This window comes from Hippoglossus hippoglossus, chromosome 21 (assembly GCF_009819705.1).
Source record: "Hippoglossus hippoglossus isolate fHipHip1 chromosome 21, fHipHip1.pri, whole genome shotgun sequence".
Lineage (NCBI taxonomy): Eukaryota > Metazoa > Chordata > Actinopteri > Pleuronectiformes > Pleuronectidae > Hippoglossus > Hippoglossus hippoglossus.
This window is the reverse complement of record NC_047171.1, coordinates 15,133,884-15,156,680: the sequence shown is the minus strand read 5'-3', so window position 1 is coordinate 15,156,680 and position 22,797 is coordinate 15,133,884. Positions and strand designations below refer to the sequence as shown.

The following is a 22,797-nucleotide window of genomic DNA, read 5'->3' as shown; positions in this document are numbered from 1 at the left end:
ACTGATGCGAAACTCCAGTCATATCTGGAGCTGTACCGGTATTTCTTAATGGTTCAAATTTTTGGTTTGTATGGTTTTTGTACTACTGTGTGTTTTGTGTTTTTTTGTTTTTATCTAGTTCTATTCTCTTTATAAGAAAAAAATTCCAATGTTCATGATTCTGTATCAATTTACATTTTATGTATATCTCATTTCATGTTTCACATCGTTGAAGAGTGTGTCAAGGCTGTTGCATTGTGTCCAATATTATACATGGCTCATTAGATTGCTGACAGTAGTCTTGTCTTCTGTAGTAATCTGTTTTAAATATAAGGTGCGTCAATGTACCTTTAGTGCATCTCTTATACACCTCCTACCAAATGTGTCTTAGTGTGCAAAGTTTAAGTGAAAAACCCCCCACACAAAATAAGTTTTACGTCTTGAAATTGTTTGTGCAGTGAAAACCACATTTCTTTAAAGACATGTAGTAAATCAGCTTTGTCATATAGTTAAGTACATTTCCAACAATGATGCAAAGCAGACATTGCATTTCAGCTAATAGGATGAGCACATTACTGCATGAGTAAACTCATGACATTTTCAAGGGTTATTCAACCAGGTGAATATAATTACTGGACGTCCGGATTGTGCTCATCCTTTCCAGAGTGGAAGGTGACCAGATCTGAAAAACACTTAGCACAAGAAGAAAATAGAAGGGTAAATAATGTTGTGTTTAGTAATTTAAGAAGAGTATTAAATGACCTCAGTCCGAAAAATTTGGTTCATAATGTGACCTGCATAAATGATGCATAACATATGGACGATTGATAAGTAGTGAATGCTGTATGGGAATGAGCTTTAAAAAACATTTCTTTTTTCTTTCTTTCTTTCTGAGTGAATATACATTGTTATTTTTATGGACTTTATTTTTAGAGACTGAAAATAAAGTTTCTGTGGAGACAAAAAAGACAAAGGTGTTGTCATTCTTTCTGTTGTGACACTGTTTTACTTTCTCATCAAACTGGCTAACATAAAGTCAGTTTGGTGTAACGCAAGTTTTCTTTTTCATGTCATTATTATTTCCTGTAAATTCAGGTGATTTGTTGACTTGCAAGGAATTAAAAAATATTGCAAAACCAGAAACATTCTTTATTGATCATGTGATTATCAGCTGGATCCAAGTTGTCAGAAATCAAAGCATTTGTTTTAAGGAAATAGTTGAACTATTTAAATTTAGACCAGATAAAACATTGACATTTGTGGAATGTGGTTACGTTGTTATTGACATTCACTTTACAACTTCTGAATAACCACATTGTTCGTCAAGTGACATTTTGCAACTTGCTTCGGTATGAAGTCATTAAAAGGTTGTTTTCAAAACTCTAAGGAATTTCTTCTGGGTTTGGATAGTAACAAATTTACCCTCCTATTCGTTTTTTTGTCTTTATATTTTGGGGCTTTCTGTTACTACTTGCCAGGATTATATAAAACCCCAGCAAGGCTTTATTAATCTGATCAGAGCATGGATTGGGTGATTCCAGGATTCTTTACACAAGATTCAACCAATCAAAAAGCCAGGATCAGTGCCACAAATCTCCACTTCTTACCAGTTTTTCTTACCATGTATTAAACTCACTCAAACTTAACTTTTCATAACACAGTAAGGGGAGATTGTAATTGGCTGCATACAACTTTCAACAAAGCAATGTATTTCACAGGGTTGGATTTTTAAGAGTGACAAAATCAACACTGCAGAATAAATCTCTTTTACTCAGAGGTTGGCATTTAGAGGCCGTGATCCGTGTTTTCATTTGGCCAGTGACTCATATCACTCATGTCCTCTGACTCTCAATAGCAACAAGTTAAAATGTAGCACGCACACTCTAATAGGGGAGTGTGTGAGTCACAGCGTGGAATAAACTGGGAAAATTACCTGAAGGTTTGGAGCAGGTGTCTTCAGCGAAGCATGTAAATAAGTAACTTTGTAGTTTGCTAAATGGAAAGCTTCAGTTTATAGTCACCTGAAAGCCCGACCTTCAGTTGTTCACTAAACAAGAAACTCTTGCACTCGTGATGCTAAGTCATATTAATATTTAATTTTGCATATAACTTATGTACACCATTCACTCAACCTTTTTTCAGTTCACCCTTGCTTGACAAGTACCACGCCTCATTACACCTGTGGGGCATCTATCACTTAGATGACTAAAGTTGGAATACTTTGCAGTGTTGTCACCGAATAGATCAAACACTGGTTCTTTTCTGCTACTCTGGTATTGGTACGGTGGAAAATTACAAAGAGCATTTATTTAAGTTCTCTACAAAAACTGACAACATATTCAAGTTGTTGTCAAAAATAGGAAAACAAACTATACTGTTACTTGATTCATGTTTTTCTGTTATCAGCAGTTGCTATAATAAAACACAGGTACTTATGCTCTGCAATGCTTTGAACTAAATGGTAATGCATCTTAATTTAGCATGCTGACATTTTTAGTTTTGTGTCAAAGTTGGACCTAATGGCGCTGCCCAGGGGAAAGTCAGGGGATTACCAAAAAGATTGGGGTTAATTCTGAGGGGAACACAAATGCGTGTCCCAAATGTCATGGCAATGCATCAAACAGTCGTTGACATCTTTCACTCGAAACCACAAGGGTGAGAGTCACGAGAGGAAAAATCAGTAAATCACAAAGGTCATGAGGATACATGAATGTTTTCACAATTTTCACTAAAAAGCAAAAGTGTCACCTGTCTGGTGGCACAACAGGAAAAGACATAAGATCACCAAAGCAGTGTGATTCATCCTCTGGTGACCATGAGTGTCCGTACAACATTTCAACCAAATCTGGTGAGTCGATGTTTGGTCTGTCTGGACTAAGCTGGTGGAATGAATGATTGAGATGATTCACTACATTTGTTTTAAAGCTGTGATCAGTAGCTTAGATAAACAATAGGATTTTAGATAAGAATCTATAATCAATCCATAAAGAATGTGTTGCACTTTCAAAGATGAACGTGAGTATTTTTGATCACTTGTATATAAAGATAAACAACGTGTCTCCAAATCCTCCCGCTATCCAGAGATGAAGCCAAAATGACCAAGATACAAACAGCCATCTTGCACATTTGGAGCCAGAGTCTGCACAGTAGCAATCGGGGGATGGAGCCATAGTAGCGAGGTTCCGCCGATGCATGCACTTTGCAGATCGCAAGTCAATCTCAGTTGTCTTGAAACCAAACATACTGAAAAAATAAACATTTGTATAAATGTCATGTGATAAGAACCCCTTAAAATGGTAAAATCCATCATTTTATTTGATGTATATTTTGACTCTTTAGTTTGGTCCATGTCCCATCCGCTAACACGGCGGAGGCAGGATTTATGACCTATTCTGCAGTCAGCCACAAGGGCAATCCAGACATTTTGGCTTAAATTTTGGAGAGTCGTCAAGTTGCCGATCTTTACCTACAGCCCATGCCTTAGGAAAATAATGGGGTGTAAATGATCTAACGCCACCACTGTTTATTTAAACTGTACTAAATGGATATCTGTTGTGTAATAGCATTAATCTAGTGGAAACACAACCTGTGTTTGTGTCTCTCTCTCATCATTCTAATGGTATCAAAGCTGCAGGCCACGACTACATCGCTCTCATGTTATTGTTATTTTCCATCACTGCTGTAACCACATGCTTTGAGTTTGACAGCACTGTAACTCAAACTAGCTGGAATCTTCTTTATCGTATATCACTCCAGCACTGTTACAAATCTTGCCTGCTCCTCCAGCGGCCCCCAGTTGACTCGTACCCTCCCTCTTTCCCAAGAAGAAACTAATGATATTGTCCTTGTGGAAAAGTACTGGCATCTGGGCCATGCTTTGTTCATTGTCTGTTTTGGACAGCGAGGACAGAAACAATAGTCTGAAACAAATGGCTTCACAGTGTAGGAATGATGATAATATTAGATGGGGCGAATCGGGCCACATGCATTACAATATTATATTAGTTATGTGCAACGTGCCTTAAAAATTTGATTTTGTTTAATGATCCCTTAAAGATTAAAAAAAACGTCATTGTGAACTCTATGGTGCCTAAAGGCGTACTGAGCCGGAATTTCCAAATGAAATATCATAAAGTAAACTTAACACAGTTAGTCTTTCATCCTGTTGATCAGGGTTTGCAGTGACTCAGGCTCCTGCCATTATTTTGTCTTCTTACTCTTCATGTTTTGGATTTGTAATCTTTTGGCCGGGGATGTAAAACACAGAGAGGTTCATTCGTGCCCTGAACTGAACCATCGGAGGCAGCGCTTCCTGACATGTCGTCTGTTTCCCACCTCGGACAAGCAAAGTTGGTGTCTTTTCTCCTGCAGCCCTTTATCTGCTTCTGCAGGGCTGAACAAACACAGGACCCACATCTCGATTTGCTTTCACACCGAAATCTTGAACTGTAACCCATACAAATTCCACTCCACCACCAGCAGCTTTATGTTCAATAAAGAGGAAAAAGGTATTCAACATCTTGAAGTAGACAAAGTATGCATAAAGATTCCCTGTGGTGTGTGATGGCACACCTGCATGACATATTATACCAGAGAGCTTAGTGTGATATTCAGTAGGCTGTGTTGAATAATTTAGTCTGGTCAGTAAAGGATAGACAGAAAAAAGGATCTCCCCCCCCCGACTTAACAACTAGATATCCCGTTCCTGCAAAATACTTACAGTATAACCTTTCTTCCACATTCCACTGTTGTTACTCTCTTGTTCTGCTATGATTAAGTGGGAACCAGTCACATGATGATGAAATTACACCATAAATTCAGGGGATTCACATGATAAATGTTGGGAAATGTACACTTTACATCATTGGTAGTGTGTAGTGTTATGAGCTATTGATTTCCTATTGTCTTCTAGTTATCTCAGTACAGCACTATTGAGCATTCTGCAAACTATACTTTTTATACCAGCTTTAAGCAATAGATGAAGAAACACATTTTTGTTTGCTCTTTCAGGCGCAGGCCTGTCATGAGGTGTGTCACATTTTTAGATATTAAAACAATTCATTCACTTTCATTTTTTATACCAGTGATGTGGAATCCGGTTTTACGTGTATAACAGAGACCAAACCTCCATCTACAGGGGATTTTATGATAGTATATTTAAAAATATAGGAGCTTGTCCATGAGGCCTGATTTAAAAGTGTGACCTGCATAGTTTGGCATTTGTACACATATGGCTGCCAATGTCTTGTATGTAAAGGATGTGCAGATAATTTCTTATAAAACTTTCCCCAACCTCAACACTATGCATCTAGGAAAATCATTAGAGAGGAAATATGATATTATTGAGTGAGTATTACTAAAAAAAATAGTGTTTGAATGTGTGTATTTCTATACATTATCGTACTTATTGTATCACAGTTTTCAAGATCATATTACAACTGAAAGGAAATGGATGAATGATGGTGGATTTCATCTACTATGAGCTTGTTATTTCTGTTACTAGCATGTTTAAGCAAAAATGTTTATATACCTACTTTTCTGTTTGTTTCTGTTTGTGTCCAATAACATTTTGGTATTTTCTGAGTCTAGCCAAAGGTCCATTGGTTATTCACCCACTCCGAAAGTTTAAAAACATCACCGATGTTCATGCTTATTGGGGTGACAACGGAAGCAGCCATGAAGGGAATGCGATGTGACCTTTCAAATATACAGCAAACACATAGTCAATGCATTCCTGTCATTCCCCATGCACAGCCCTGACTAAACTATGGCGGCATGCTTGGGAATCTTGCATTAATCCATGAAATAGCGCTTCAATGGCAAAAGGAAATATTTACCTCTTTTAGGAATAACAGCAGGAAGAATAGTGTCTAGGGCTGCAACATGGTGAATGTGAATCAATGAGGCATAAACCACTGAGGCCTTTTCCTGTCTTTCTGGGTCAGACTCACCGTTGACAACAACATTCTTGACTAGTGACATATCGACACTGCTCACGGCGGTGCTGTAAACTGCTGATAGTGAGTTTGCTGATAAGGACACAGTTATTGATAATGATTGAGAGAGAAAAAGAGCAGAATAATCAAGAGCTGTCATTCTTGTAGGCCATAATGGAAGTGGACAAAAACAATCCTTATCGCTCCTCTCACATGTTATTACGTCCCTGTAATAAAATGGGACTACGAACTCTGGCAGTTTCCACAAAACTGGTTGGAAATGGGATGGAAAAGTTTTAGACAGGAGAGAGGGAGGCAGAGACGGCTCAGGTGGAAAGTTGAGCGTGTAACGTTTCTCAGGTAACCCCCTACAGGACCTGGACTTCGCTCTCCTTCCACCATTTTTTGCAAATTCAAAGAAAGTGATTCAGATCCGCACCCATAACGCATCCTTCCACCAAGTTTTGCGGTAATCCATCCAGTACTTTTTGTTTAATCTTGCTCATAGAAACAAACAACGGACAAGCTGAGGTGAAAACATAACCTTCTTCGCTGTTAACTATCTACTTAGTTGTAGCTCCATGTTTTGTCCCTTTAGCAATGGATGAGATATTTGCAGAGGAAGAGCATTGGGGAAAAGAATTGTGCGCTAAGCATCAAATGAGTTAGCTCTGAGAAACTCTGATGAACTCTTTTGCAGTTTATGTTTTGAACATGTGCAACAGATTTGTCGTGGTTTGTCATTTAGGTCTGAATCTGAATCGTTGCTCTTGTTATTTACCTCCACAGCAGATCAGTGAGATAACAGGAGTGATCATCATCTGCTCTGGGAAGAGGGTGTGGTGTAACAGGGGCAAGGAGACTGAACTGCATGTGTGGAAAAGTACTGCTGTGCTGTTGCCTCAAATCAAATTAAAACAGAAGGGAAAGATATGGAGGAATCCCAAGCAAGGGGATCATTGCATTTGCATTAAAAGTATAGATGAATCATTTGTAAAGTATGGTTGTGCTAAAAGTTATTCCCTGGAAGACATAACTGTCGTTCTCACATGAAAACCTGGATTTACACGGCCAGGTGCGTGACTGTTGTGTCCAACCAACTGACAAATCATCAATCAATCGATCAAATTTGATTTGTATAGCCCATATTCATAAATCACAATTTCATCAAAGTTGTAATTGTTTATGTAATGGTGTGCACTGGCTCCTCTGACTCAGAACAGTGGTTTGTATCAACTCTTCATGAAAGGCACAACCGGGAGTTTGCCTCTAAATATCAAATACGAACACAAACATGAGGTGGGCTGACAGAACGTGTTTGGTACGTGTTCCTGCACGTGCGCATTAATAAGTGGGCACGGTATGTGGTTTTCATGTGTCTTTGTGAGTGTGTGAATCTGTATTTCAGATTTTATGTAACATTCAAGCCCAGCGGGGGGTTTATGGTTCACTGTCCCTCTCTTTTGCATTATGTCACTCTGGCCTTGGGGTTTTCCGTTGATGAAGTCACACGGCCTGTGGTTACCGCAGTCACTGCCTCGCTGTCGTTAGCGTTTTAATTATTTGCATCAAATGGCATGTTGTTACTTCAGGCAGGGCACCATACTGGCTGGTTAGGATCAGCGGGTTGCGATGTGCTTAAAGGGATAGTTCACCCCAAAATGAAAATTCACTCATCATCTACTCACCACTGTGCCGATGGAGGGTGTTTGAGTCCGCAAAACACTTTTGGAGTTTCATCGGTAAACAGCTTTGCAGCCAATTTCAAAACAATTGAAGTAACTGGGCGACCACTTCTTCAAACGTATCAACAGAAAATAACCTGAAAATGCCTCCATACTGCTCCTGTGGTGTCTTCCAAGTGTCCACAAGCCCCGACATTTATATTTAACTCAAAATGGCGTCTTTTATACCATGTTTTTAGCCTAAATGTCTCGCAATAGCTGCAGTGGCTTGTGGACACTTGGATGACACCACAGGAGCAGTATGGCAGCATTTTTTTTTTCTGTTGTTCTTTTATGTTTGAAGAAGTTGTCGCCCAGTTACTTCAAATGTTTTGAATTTGGCTGCAATGCTGTTTACCCCTGAAACTCCAAATGTGTTTTGCGGACTCAAACACTTCACCCACCCCTCCATTGGCACAGTGGTGAGTAGATAATGTGTGAATGTTCATTTTGGGTGAACTATCCCTTTAACAATAATTGGCTCATTAACAGCTATGTGGCCAGTAACATCCAATAGTTTTCGTGCAGATGCGCAGGATGTACGTTTTACACTTACTACTCTGTTGGTTACGCTCATGCTATCAATATTTACTGCTGCAGCTCCTACCACCACCACCACACCTCCTGACTAAGATTTAATGTTCACGCATTGAGGCGGAGGAGTTTTCTCAGCAGCATCATCAGCTGCTCTGACACATTGAAACAACAGAGCCTTTTCTGTTTGCACCATTTACTGTTAGTGGTCAATTACATCAATTGGACTTAAATGAGCCTTTGTACAATCCACTCCTCCTCTATTTATGAATGTGTCAGTGTTCTCAATTTTCATTTGGCCTACTCTGTTGAATACACAAATTACATCATCTGCCAATTGAATAGAGACGTTTCCAGTTCGACATCCAATCTCTAAGATAAAGAGATTAACAGGTGCCATGATCAGATAAAAGTGTGATGTGCATTTAATGCGAACATTTCCCATTTTGGGAAGTTATTGCACGGAATATAAGAAAAAAAAAAAGGGATAATAACAGCAGAAATAGGAGCAACCTTCGGGTTCCAGGTTGTAAATGTTTGGTCTTTGAGTTTGGTCCTTTATTTGTTTAGTAAGAACATATATTTAGTAAATTAAAAGCCATTATTAATGATTTATTAACAGTCTTAACAGGAGCAGACTGACTTATTTAGTTGTATAAACACCTGCCAATTGATTAAACCTAGCAATTTCTTAATAAACAGTTATTTACAACGTATAAACCCTTAAAAAAGTGCCTCATTAAGCAGTTTTAGAAATATGCTGCTGAATAATGGTTCTGCTGTAACTTGATGTAATTCTAAGTCATAAATAATATAGGAAATTTAAAGCAAAGCTGTTTCGGTTTATTGTGCAAAGTGTCAGATGACATCCTCCCTCGCTGTCGGTTCTTTCAACACACTTTGTGTTGAAACGTTCTTTCATCGGTCTGAGCCAGTGGCCAAATTCCTGATTTTTGAAAAAAAAAAAATTGTGAAACATCAGACTACTGAGTTGCCATAATACCAGGATGTGCAGATGCTGAAAACTGACCAGAGAGTGAGAGTAACGGAGGCGAATATACATCCAGGGTCATCGGAAAAGACCAGTATACACTTTGATTTACTGTTCAATTTACCTTTACTGTATTTGCATATGGAAATCCCAGTTGTAGATGATCTACACTAATTTGTAGATTGTGCATGAAGACTGAAGCTGTAGATTTTTGCATATTCTTTAAATACCAGACAATAATGTAGCTGTTATTTCCCCCTCTTTTCCACCTGTGTCTTTTTTTCTCAGGCTGTGGAATTTTACCTCTTTGCAGCTCATTTTTCAGCTCTGTTTTTCTGTGTGTGTCTGTTTGTGTGTATCAGCCCCTTTGTGTCTGCTTTCTTTGTACTTATCTGATCCATTTTTCTCTTGTTTCACTTTACAGAGGAAAAAGTCACTCTGGCGTCCACCCGCTGGCACTGGAGAGCAAAACATAAATGATCTTGGAATGGTCAGAGGTAGTGAAAGTAATGCCAAGGTGGCCCCCCGAGGGTCCCAAAACAAAACATTTCACAAAACACAACAAAATTTCACACAAAATATCATTTCACAAAACCTGGTAAAGCACAACATATGAGAAAACACAACAACATTTCAAATATCTCAACAACAAGTGTCCCAGTGTTTTGTGAAGTGTTGTTCTGTTTTCTGAAACATTGATGTGTTTTGACCCTCAGAGCCACCGTAGTAATCCACCCCAGCAGTTTAGCTCTGAAGGGCAGAAACTTCCCTCTTTCAAACACAAGATCCAGTTTCAAACATTCTTGTCAGCGAACAGATACCTCGCTGAACTGTCCTTGAACAAAGACAATGGACGTGTACTGACTCCAGGGTGCGGACAGTGATACCAAATTCCTTTAAATTAAGACCCCGTTTGTACTCATCACTTCGCCAAACAGCAGACATTTTCTTTCTTTATTTTTAATACAGAATCAATACATTGTTAATAAATAAATAATTATCCGACATATTTACAAAAAAAAATGTAAGTGCATGTCAATATGATCCAACAATGTGTAGCATTATACTGCCACCTATAGGGAGAGCTACAGTAAAATTATTATAAAGCAGTTAATGTTGTCTTGGGTTGTGCTTCCCCCGAGTGGGAAGATGAGGAATTACAGGTGAATATAAATATAAGCCTCATCGATTAATACTTTGTTGCTGCCATTTGGGAGTTAATGTATTCATTGTTTGTGCATGTGTGTGTGTGTGTGTGTGTGTGTGTGTGTGTGTGTGTGTGTGTGTGTGTGGTGTGTGTGTGTGTGTGTGTTATAATCAGGTCTCACCATTTATTTTTGCCAACTGGAGGTGATATCAGCATTTTGAAGGTCATGACGCAGTATCCTTCCCTCCCTTACGCACGCAGAAAGTCAAATCCCAGCAGAAAAGATAAAGAAAAGTAAACAGCACATGAGCAGTGTGGGCCTGTGAAGCAGTGAGCTACACTGACTTTGAGTCTTGCTGTGTTTTGGTCTTTTCTCACTGCGGCATTCCCTGACCTCCTGACAGATTTCACCATGCGGCCTCTCACATCCTGGCAGCAGGTTGGTGCAGTATGAGACAGATGAAAAACAATATAGTGTGTATCTCGATTTTCTCAATGTGTTCTTGCGACATGAGCAGCTTTCTCTTGTTCTCACGTGGTCGGCTGTCGAATTGTGCTTGAATGAGGGTGAGTGGGTGGACAGAACACAAATAAAATCACATAGGTTGATGATAGTTGATGATAATGGTAATGAAATCAATCTGGAGAGTGATAATGGCTTTTTGGGACTTCTACTACATGTTGCGTGTTATTTTAATATTGTGCATATCGTACATATCACAGTTCTGACAATCATACAGCATCTGTATTCAGACCTATATGACCCACTTTTGAAGGGTTGTTGTTAAATTACAAGACAATTAACGGCCCTAACAACCTGTTTTCTGAACCAGTTTCTTACAGTGAATGATGTTGTGCAATATGTATGGGGAACATTTGTTTATTCCATTTGAGGAATATCTGCATGTGCTTATTTTTCTGAGCTTTTCTAAATGGTTTAAATTGGGATTTTGCTGTAAATCACTGCATTCGTTACAATTTAGCATCTTTTATATGAACCATTGAATCACTATTGTTGTTTTTTTTGCTCATGTTGCCAGGCCACTGTTTATCAAATTTGATGTAACCCCACCCACAACTTCTGATGAAACAAAACAAATATATATATATATTTATATACAATGTTAAACTCTTAATAAATAATAAATAAGAAACTCTAAAGGATGCTTTTCTGCGTGACTGCTACTTATTTAGCTATGACTTTTTTATGTTGTAAAGAAATACAATGCGAAACCAAGTTTCCAGGGACTTAAAGACCCAATGAGATGAATTTGTTTACCCATAGTAATATTGGGTCTAATTTCAAGAAATGCTTTTACCGTGGGTATTAAATGAAATGAATAAAAATAAAAATAATGTTTATTATCTTATTAGTGCATCGCTGTGGAACTGAATTTGCACGAGTTTAATATCTTTAGTTGTAACAGAATTTGGATACAATACACTCAGTTTACTTTACAGACAACCCTCCTGTGTTTTCCTCCAACTAGATGAGGGACTCTGATTGGTCCAACCTGACCCTTCACCTGGAGGATTCCTTAACTGGCGCTCTGGGTCACTTTCTTGACAACTGGAGGCATAACATGACGGCAGCCGCCAACGCTTTAGACAAGACACTGGCCGAAGAGAACTTCAGGGACGTCGTCTGGTATCTGGCCGTGATGATCGGCATGTTTGCCTTCATTATTGTGGCCATCCTGGTGAGCACAGTCAAGTCCAAGAGGAGGGAGCACTCGAATGACCCGTACCACCAGTACATCGAGGAGGACTGGACGGCTCAGATACAGCAGGGTGGGGTGGTCACTAACTTTGGAGTTTGATAACGCACGTAGATGCTCAACTCACTGCAAAAAGCCACCAGAATCATCAGTTATAGAGGCAGCAGGTCAACGTATACAGAAAGTCTTTTATGTATCATATGCTGGTCAAGTTTGTAATCGAATAATAAAGTCTAATTGATTCTGTAAATCTAACTTGTGGTTTAGCTCTATGTGTAATTCATTCCTTTCAATAATACGTTAAGAAAATGGCTCCCAACCTTTTATGTCTGTTGTTTCCCAGCAACCATGTCAGACACAGGAGGGTTTCATTATATTGTAGGGCCCCGCAGGCAAAGTGGACCTGGGGGGCCCTACATCGAAACAAAACCCACGCCCACACAAAGAAACACATGATACCAAACCAGATTATTTTACTATCCAAATTATAAGGAAGCAGCATACTGCGCATAAATAATAGTAAGGTAAAGTAATAGTTTAAAGGTCCAGTGTGTAAGATTTCGGTGAAAGGGATCTATTGGCAGAAATTGAATACAAAATAATCCTAATGGTGTTTCCAATAGTATTTCATGTAAATTGTACGAATTATTGTTTTCTTTACATTAGAATGAGCTCTTTATATTTAAATACTTTATATTTACATCAGGAGCAGGTCCTCTCTACAGAGGCGACCATGTTTTTTACAGTAGCCCAGACTGGACAAACTTAGCCCCTTTTGAGTTTTTATGACAACTGACGGCTGCCACAGGTTCACCTTCATTCTTGGAAAGGGAAGGTGAGGTGAGGGGTATTCAGCTGCAAAATGCAAGTTCACCACTAGATGTCCCTAAATTCCATACACTGAACCTTTAAGTAACCCCCCAACCATTATCCAAGGCACTTAATAAATACACATTTAGACCTTCTAGTCTTCAATCGAACCTCTAAAATTACAAAGCTTTTGACAGAAAGTTAGGAGCACGAGGCCTCGTTAGGGGGTTTCTCAAAATGGTATTGTTTCCTGTTTATAGCCGATCATATGGGGGTTCTCACAAAACCGTTTCGTTTCTGTCGACTAACATAATCAGCCATTCTTGGGTGCACCAGGTAATTCGCTACTTTGCCTAACCTGTTGCAACACCCCTGGTCAGAACAACACATCAACAAGACACATCATGATCCAAATGTCTTTATTTAAATTAATTTTACAGCACGTTTTTTTAACATTATTAATAACATAGAAATGAAAGTGGTCACAGTTGCTGTTAAATGCAAGATTGTAAAGATTCTGGTACTGTTGATGTTCAAGCTTGGTCTTTATTTAAATTGTATTTCTATTTTTACTTCTCTTCCTCACTCACTGTTTTATTTTTCCCTTGTTTCACTTGACAGAGAGAAAAGTCAGCAGCGTCCACCTTCTGGCACTGGATAGGAAAACATAAACAATGTTAGAATGGTCAGAGGTGGTGGTTCTAACTACGGTGGTCCTGAGGGTCAAACAACATTTAGAAAAACACAAAAAACACTCTCACTGTTTTCATGCACTCTTAATTGAAAAAATCAGGCATCACAATTAGTTTGAGCTGTGCAATTGACATAGCCTACTGTAGTTTATCGGTCGATTTTCGTTTCATAGTTTATTGATTATCGGCTATTTTCCCAGACGAAATTTTGACATGTCGCGGTAGAGAACAAACAGGTATTCAGAGTAAAATTAATAATGGCTGGATTTCATTCAGCTGCTTCATGTTCAGGGTCCTGGGTATTGTGAATGTGAGCCAGCAGCTCATATATAGTTCTACCTGCAGAGGGCAGCGAGACTGAGAGACTCTATCAAAAGAGCCATTGTATTTGAGAAAACTTAAGAGGAAGATAAGAATAAAGGTGCAGCTGCTGATTTTTCAGTAGCGTAGAAACTGTGTGTGGATATACATTTCAGTTGAATATATTTGAGTCAGTTTGCAGAGGAAAGATGAAAATTATGAAAATTAGTAAACCTGTTGACAAACTAGGTACATTCAATTCAGACAAAGGTTTTCAACGAGCAAAACAAATCACATCCAGTTCAAAGCAAAAAAAGTTATAAATGTAATATATATATATATATATATATATATATATATATGTTATAAGATCACATGTGCGGAACAACCAATAGAAGTTGTCCACCACACACAGATTCTAGAAGTTGTCCTTTACACACCTGTTGGCAGATTGTCTCCTGAGCTGCCGCTTAAAATAGTTACACCACCATTTTCTACTCCGGCACCAAACCTCACATCCACTTGGTCCTCAAACGTTAAACTCCTCGATATACCTTCACCCCCGTATGTTCGGGGCTCGCTCCTCTAACGTCTCCATCTCACTCAGACAGAGAAAGTCCTGTAACTCACCATTAAACCCCCTGACTGTTGCCCTCTACTATCGCTCTTTCTCTCCAGCCTTTTTATTTTTAGAATTCAAACAACTGGTCTCCTAAAAATGGGCCTGTCCTAGGAGGAGTGCTGCTATGTATGGTATCCCCCCTTCCCAATACCTCAGAGGCCCGACAGAGCTTCTCCTTTGCCTTTGTTTCTGCAGGGAGGAAGCGTGAAGGAGTGATCGTAGTAGGAGAAGGAGTTGCTGGCTCCTGAAGATGCTTTAGAAACTGGAATTTCTGTGGACAGCTTGGGATGCAACTCACGGACTTCTTATAACGTCTAAAACTCTCTGCAGCATTTCTCTCCCCTTGGGGGTGACCTCTCCGGTCGTCCAGTTTTGCCTTGTGAAACTATAAACCTTACTTCTGACTTTCGGGAGTGTGTGGGAACATCGGACAATGCTCCACCTGTGGTTGTTCCTGCTCCCCTGCCTGAGCCTTGTTCCTCTGGCCCCGGCCGAAAAGGGCCTGGACTTCCCGCAGTATGACGGGAAAGACCGAGTCCTGGACATCAACGACAAGAACTACAAGAAAGCTTTGAAGAAGTACAGCATGCTTTGCCTGCTCTACCACGAACCCATACCCGACAGCAAGGAGCTGCAGAAGCAACACCAGATGACCGAGCTGGTGCTGGAGGTAAAGTGTTGAAAAGAGGGAAACACAACAGGAACAGGTACTGAATAAGTTCAGGGTCAGGAGAAACTTATGGTGGCAGTGGTTTCCTCAAGGTCAGTGTGTAAGTGTATGCACTGAATGCTCCAGTGAGATGCAACGCTGTCACTTAAGGTTATCTCAGCTTAATTCAATGTGCACTTCAATCCGCTAAAAATGCATGAGACCAGTTCTCCCTGTGGCCCTCTCCTATTGTCAGAAATAGGCCAAGAGCTCGTGTGTTTTATGTTTTGAGCTATTTACGTACATCAAGGGCACGGCTGCCTTCTCCCCCTCCACGGTGGCTTTTTGTGAACTTGTCCGAACCAAAAATAAGGACGCTCGAGGGTCTCTTGTATTCAGACTCAGCTAAGCAGCTGGTTGGGATGTGTAATTGATTAAATGAATCCCATAAAGTAGGAAACAAGTGTGACCCGTCTCATGTTGCACGTGGCCGAGTGTGAGTTGATCTTTGGTCCGGTGAAGGTAATCTGAGCCCGGCCGTTCAGTCCTGATATTAGCTTCACTTATTTTACACAGCACAGTTGGGTCGTGTTACTATAGAGTCAGGCCCCATGTATGGTACAAAGAAAAGTCTGTTACACATGAGTGACTCTTACTGTGACAGCAGATCAGCGGATAAAATATAAAACATATTTGCGTTAACGTTTTGCAGGTGTTTTTTCCTGTTGGAGGTATATTTACTTTGGCTTTGTTCATTTGTGGAAAACACTTTAATGTGAATTTCTTTTAGATGTAATTCAGACCATATCTTTTACATAAAGACAGACGATGTGTCTCCACTCACTCCCTTGTGCAAAAATAAAGCTAAAATATTCTGGATATACTGGTGCTGCCCTCTGCACTTTTGATGTCCTTTGGAGGCATAGTCTCTACACTGATTGTTGTATTAAGTTATGGTATCGAGGTCCCGCCCATACACCCCCTCCACCAATCATGAGCCAGTCTCAGCTGTCAATCATGACATTTCATCCCGTTTTTATGCATCAAATAAGTAATTAAAACCTAACATGTGGAAAATGAACAGTCCAACATGCATCAGTGTGAGAACTTACTGAAATGACAGAAACAATCTTTGAGAAAAATCTATTTGACTTTTTAGTTGGGTCCACGTCCCATCTACTTACATGGAGGGGCAGGGATTATGACCCGTCCTGCAGCCAGCCACCAGGGGTGATCAAGATGCTTTGGCACCACTTTTCTCGTGTAGTCATATTGTGCATCATTATATACAGTCTATGATTCCGACATTGTTTACATCCATGTTTACTCGATAACAGATATCTTCTTCAGTGCTACAGTTAGATTTGTTGGTGCGTTACTGCCACCTATTGTAGATCAGTGGAATAGCATGAAATGAGCAATGACAGGATATGAATTGCGCTGCATGCATTTTTACACATATGCAAAATCGTCCCAATACATGACACAAACATAACGAGAATCCACTAATCTATTACCACATAGCACTACTAGTTGTCAAAACTTGACATGGAGACCTTGACTGTAACTGTAAATGTAAATGTAAATGTATTGTAACTGTAACTGTAACTGCACTTTCCTCTGTCCACTGAATGCTGCACATTAATCATAAGATAAACTACCTTGTTCCATTCGTGTCAGAATAATTTCTGACGGCAGAGTCTCAATCTTTATCAGCTCGCGGTTCATAGAGCAACTGCCAGAGTAATTATACTCGCTGGTTATATTTAGAACAAGGCAGTCTGGGTTATTATGTAACTGAGTCTTAACTGCTCCTGTGCAGCTTTGTCACCTCTGTCAGTTTGCCAACTATGGTATTATTTTTTCCCCTGTTAAGACCCAACACTGCAGCCAAGGTTCCAGAGTCAAATCCTTAAATGAACTTTTGCTGAACTTTGAATCCAAACTGAACAATTTCCTTTTTGTCTTTTTATTTACATCTTCTGTTCCCAGTCCTGTTCTTACATTTTAGTCTCTAATGATCGTTTTTCTTTCGGCTGCAGCTCGCAGCTCAGGTTACAGAAGAGAAGGACATCGGGTTTGGAATGGTCGACTCCCACAAAGACGCAAAGGTGGCAAAGAAGCTGGGTGAGGATTTGATGACGGCACAAACTTTATTTAACCTCCTTCATTCGATTAGGATTTGCAAGTCTTCAGAGAGGATTGCCCCTGATCACAGTTATTTATTCAAGGGTCAGCATCAGTCTTTAAATGTACGTAATTATATGTCATTCCTTCAATCACAGGTTTGGAGGAGCAGGGCAGTGTATATATTTTCAAGGCCGATCGGGTGATCGAGTTTGACGGCCTCCTCTCTGCAAACACCCTGGTGGAGTTTTTGCTAGATGTGAGTATAGACTGGTTTAAGGGCAGATTCCCAGCTGCTGGTGCTGATCAACAACAGTCGTGCCACAGTATCAGGCTTCACACCAGAACTTCTCTCTCCTCTGTCTGCAGCTCCTGGAGGAGCCAGTGGATGTGATAGGAAATGCTCTGGAGCTGCGGGCCTTCGACAGGATGGAGGAAGATATCCGCCTCATTGGTTACTTCAAGAGCGAAGACTCTGACCGTGAGTCTGTGATTTCTGCAGTCTGAAAAGAACACAGCTCACTACCTGGTTCCATCTGTGACGGGCTTTGTGAACAGCGGCCTTCATAATTGCATGAGTGAACCCCCTCATCTCCAGGGATTTACAGATCCATTTTTACCACAAACGCACCCACAGCTGCCGCCGCCTCGTCCCTCCTCGCATGCTTTGGGAGCACTAATTCCAGAGTAGTTCACTTGTGGCGATGAGCCGCAGCTACATCCCATCCGACCAACTGTGGGAGCATTAAGAGGAGGTCAAAGTTGATCTATTTCCGCTCCCTGATGTGCAAATGTCATGTACACAATGACCAAAGAAAGCACCAACAGCTGTATAATCAAGAAAATACAACAACAAAAGATAACACAGCATAAAACCACTATTTGGTTTATATGGCTCATTTTTTGGGGTGTTTTTATTGATTATAAAGTCTATTGGAGAAACCAGGTTGGTTTGTTTGAATTTTGAGAAAAATAAGAGAATGGGGAAAATACTTTTCCAACATGTACAAAATATTGCAGCTGCCGCAATAGTTTGTGAGATTAGCAAAGGTGTTTCACCAAGTGCATTGATCCCTCTTAATCTGCATATATATATATATATATATATATATATTTCCAATAATTTGTTTGAAAGGTGTCATATACAAACTCAGATTTACCTCATTGTTTTAGACAATATTTTGGCAACAATTCACAATTCCCTAATCAAACAAGACAGGCCAAGAATCTTCATCTTTCTCTGTTTAAAACATCTCACAGTCAATTTTCTATTAAATATAATGGAGTTATCTTGTAGAAAGAAAACCATTGGATTCCTATGAGTCATTGATTTGTAATGAAAATGACCTCTTTTAGAATTTGTTATTCATCTGCACGTATAGTATATATTCTTCTCTCTCTCTGTATTTTCTCTGTTAAACTAATATTTGTCCAATTTTCTCTTTTATTCTAATATATAATTTGCATTGAAGACTTTCTACATTTTGTATTTTATTTTTTGTTTTATTTGGATTTGGTTTTCAACGAAGCCATTAGTGTTTCTACCACACCCCACACCTATTTTAACATTTCATTCATGTATTTTGTACTTATGTTGTGTAAACTAAACTCAACTCAACTCAACTCAACTATTAACATCCTCCATGTTTCCATTTCTTCTCAGACTATGAAGCATTTAAAGAAGCTGCAGAGCAGTTCCAGCCCTACATTAGGTTCTTCGCCACATTTCAGAAATCAGTAAGTGATACAGCAAACACACAGACACTTGAACACACTCGTCAATATTCTTAAGTGATGTGGGGTTTCTTCTCAGGTGGCCAAGGAGCTGACTCTGAAGATGAACGAGGTGGATTTCTACGAACCCTTCATGGAGGAGCCCGTCACCATCCCAGGAAAACCTCTCTCCGAGGAGGAGCTGGTGGAATTCATAACCAAACACCGACGGTAACCAAAGCAAATACTCCCAACAAATCAGTGTTTTGAAAAGACTGAGGTCTGCTGTATAAAAACAAAGTGTAACATCCAGTGTCGTTTCTGTGCCGTCAGACCAACCCTGAGAAAGCTGCGTGCACAGGACATGTATGAGACCTGGGTGAGTGACGACTGCTGCTTATTATTGAGTTATCCCGGCCACTCAACAGTAACAGTAGAGTTTCCATTGGTTTTCTCAGGAGGACGATATTGAGGGCATCCACATTGTGGCCTTTGCAGAGGAGGAGGATCCTGGTAAGAGTCTGTTATATGTTACCCTGCAGTTTGTTTTTGGGTGAAGTCATATGACTGTAGAACCAACTTATTGCAAACACTGGAGTATATTGGGAGATGTTCTGTCTTGATGTTCAGTAAAAGTTTTAATCAAACTTTCTTCAAATAAAACAGTAACCTAGTAAGTAAGTAAAGGTGAATGATATATGTAATTCTGATGAAATAATTGTTGTCATTAAAATTAGAATGTAAGTTGACCATTAAAGATATAAACACCTTTGACTGCTCTGATATGAAGTAATATTGTTTGAACAAATACATAAATAAATAAAGTTTACGATGAAAAAGGCTATTTCTGTATGTCTACATGCATTTATTTCAACATGTATTTACTTATTAATTTATTAATTTCTACATGTATTTATTTATTCATCTATTTATTATTTATTTGTTCCTTTATTGCACTTTATAATCTAAGCCCCCCCCCCCCCCCAAGGTTTTTTATTATTAACAGAAACATGTTGAAAGATGTTTATCAATGAGCTTTGGAGGAATAGATGTTTTGAATTAGTTATAAATCAGTTGATATTGTTTAGTTTTACTTTCTTTTAGATGGCTATGAGTTTTTGGAGATCCTGAAGGAGGTTGCCAGGGACAACACTCACCTCCCTGACCTCAGCATCGTCTGGATTGACCCTGACGACTTTCCCCTGGTGAGCTGTGACACCTCTGGGCTCAAAACCTAAACAGGCAGCGAGACATCAGGACATCAGGACACACACCTAATTTAACTTCATGTTTTTGTTGACTCACTTCAGCTGATCCCCTACTGGGAGAAAACCTTCAAGGTGGACCTGTTCAGGCCACAGATTGGAGTAGTCAACGTCACAGATGTAAGTGCATGAAAACCTCACAACATGTGTGTCATGATGTGAGTGTTGTGTTTTAGTTTCTCCTGACACAGCTGTGTGTGTGTGTGTGAGCAGGCCGACAGTGTGTGGTTGGAGATGGAAGACGAGGACGATCTGCCCAGCGCTAAGGAGCTGGAGGACTGGATCGAAGACGTGCTCTCTGGAAAAGTCAACACTGAGGATGACGATGACGACGAAGACGACGACGACGATGACGATGACGACGACGATGATGATGATGATGATGATGACGACAAGGATGACGATGATGATGACGATGATGATGATGATGATGATGATGACGATGATGATGGTGATGATGATGATGACGACGATGATGATGATGATGATGATGATGATGATGAGTAATTTATAACAGTTATAAATCTTGACTCCTCAGTCTTTACTCTTTGGACTGAGTTAAACATGGACTTGAAACAACTGTAAAGTAACTTTTCACTAATACTGAATAACACAACATAAAATGAAAATAATAATAAATGTTATTTAATATTGAAAAGTCTAAATAAGCCTGGAACAGGTTTTGGGATTAATAATAAAACATTTTATATATTAAAATGTCTGAACCAGACATTTACTTCACATTATGTGACATTAATTTATACATTTCTAAATGACTGTTCATAATAAAGAACTGTGGATGTCAACAAGTACGTCATCAGTCATTTCTTCAGTCCTCAATTAAAAACACAACTTAATAACTACAACTGTGGAACGTAAAAGAGATCAAACTTTAAATTTCAAAAGCAGCAGCAAATGGAGGAAAGTAACTAAGTACAGCATATTTACTCAATTACTGTACTTTTACTGTACAATGTTGTCCTTTATCTGAGTATTTTCTTATACCTATACTCTATACCGCTATTTACTCTTCAGACAAAAAAAAATAATTAAACTTTGTATCGTTAAAATTAAATCAGTGGTTCCCAACATGTTTGGCTTGTAGAGTGTAAGATGGATGACGTCTCCACTTCTTCCTGTTGTACAGAAATGAAGCCAATATATCTGTGATACGGGTACTGCCATCTTGTACTTTAGACTTCATTTGGAGCCAGAGTAAAATATATACTTTCATCCATCTATTATTTATACTGCTTATACTTTAAGGGTCGGGGGAGAAGCTGAAACCAATCCCAGCTGACATCGGTCACCAGCGTATCACAGGACCAACATATAAAGCAACAACTAGCTAGTTACAACTGCTGTAATATTATTTTGAATATATTATATATATAGACGATTTTAGGCAGTTAGTAAGATAGCAGACGCTGAACTTGTTTGCTTCTTTTCTATCTCATTAATCAATTTCAATTCAATAAGCTTTATCGGCATGACATTTACATTTGTAGCCAAAGCACAAATCATCCAACAACATCTCTTCATCATGTCTGTCAGAGCGAGTAGTTTTACTTTGAACATTTTGCTCATAATATCCTCTTACTTTTACTTCTCGAATGAGGCACTTTTACTTTGGGAGTATCAAATCTTGCAAGGAAGCTGGATTTCTCACATTGTTGTGTTAGTAAATTTACATTTAGGCTCTGAGTTCTTCGGCACTTTCAAAAATGTTATTATCCGTTCAGTCTATTAAGTTGCGGCTTCATTGCGCTCAGTGTCAATAAACTGAATTGAGAAGTAAATGTGTGTGAACAACTCTCCGTGCTCCTCTCAGGTAAAACGACTTAATATGTGATGTTTGGTGTAAAGCTACATTTTCTGCCCAGGGGGCCTCACAGCTTTGAGAAGCCACATGCTGACACCTTCCATTTTCACTGGAGTAAACCTCTAATCTCTTCCCTCATCTCTCACTATACGTCCTGCATCTGTCTTCATCAGGTCCATTTCTCACCTGGATTAATGGAGCAGGCTGCAGCTGCACAGGGAGCTAATATACTGTCGTCACACTGTTGGACTGATGCAGGGAAGCTCATTTGAATGCTAATTCCAATTTCCTCTGCAGGTTCACTTTTCTTTGTTGCTTTCTCCTTTTTGTGGGTGGGAGGCTTCACATATCTCTACGTTTAAAGCAGCAGAATGTGCCTCAAGAGAAACCTACTTTATCAGGAGAGGATTCTTTATTTTAGCCTAAATATTATCTGTATCTGTGATAAAGTCACCAAAACAAGTCACCAAAACAAGAACTGCACCTTATTGTTATATTGGCAAAATATATATATATATATTATATATTATATTATATATGTAAAATAAAGTGCAAAAGATACCAAACACGGTCGCTGAAATCTGCCTAATGCAAACTGAGGCACTGCAAATATCTGTTGTTTTCACTGTTTTCTTTTCACATTTGAACTCACGTCCTTGTTCTGTCTTTAACCCCAAAACACTATTCAATCACTATTCACAGATATTAGAAGATGTACTTCTACTACTACTACTACTACTACTAATAATAATAATTATTATTATAACA

The 22,797-nt window shown here is 39.2% G+C and overlaps 2 protein-coding genes and 1 pseudogene across 3 annotated transcripts; 2 read left to right on the top strand and 1 right to left on the bottom strand.

Annotated features, from left to right (window-relative positions):
- The window catches only part of LOC117754970, a 13,085-nt pseudogene extending 8,690 nt beyond the window's left edge, over positions 1–4,395 (bottom strand).
- Positions 4,396–10,558: 6,163 nt separating this feature from the next.
- On the top strand, positions 10,559–12,158 carry LOC117754875 (potassium voltage-gated channel subfamily E member 2-like). Its single transcript, XM_034574213.1, has 2 exons — positions 10,559–10,750; positions 11,802–12,158. The coding sequence occupies exons 1-2, from the start codon at positions 10,724–10,726 to the stop codon at positions 12,129–12,131; spliced, it is 357 nt and encodes a 118-aa protein (XP_034430104.1). The 5' UTR covers positions 10,559–10,723; the 3' UTR covers positions 12,132–12,158.
- A 2,512-nt stretch (positions 12,159–14,670) lies between these two features.
- Positions 14,671–21,016, top strand: LOC117754874 (calsequestrin-2-like). Of its 2 annotated transcripts, XR_004612509.1 has the most exons (12): positions 14,671–15,123; positions 17,145–17,229; positions 17,388–17,488; positions 17,599–17,710; positions 18,893–18,966; positions 19,043–19,173; positions 19,276–19,321; positions 19,401–19,455; positions 20,047–20,147; positions 20,253–20,327; positions 20,421–20,779; positions 20,834–21,016. XR_004612509.1 is itself a non-coding variant. In XM_034574212.1 (11 exons), exons 1-11 carry the CDS (start codon positions 14,887–14,889, stop codon positions 20,712–20,714), a joined length of 1,311 nt encoding a protein of 436 aa, XP_034430103.1. In that variant the 5' UTR covers positions 14,671–14,886; the 3' UTR covers positions 20,715–21,016. The 2 variants fall into 2 exon arrangements, 1 of the variants encoding a protein (XP_034430103.1); XM_034574212.1 differs by having other exon boundaries at positions 20,421–21,016.
- Positions 21,017–22,797: the final 1,781 nt, after the last annotated feature.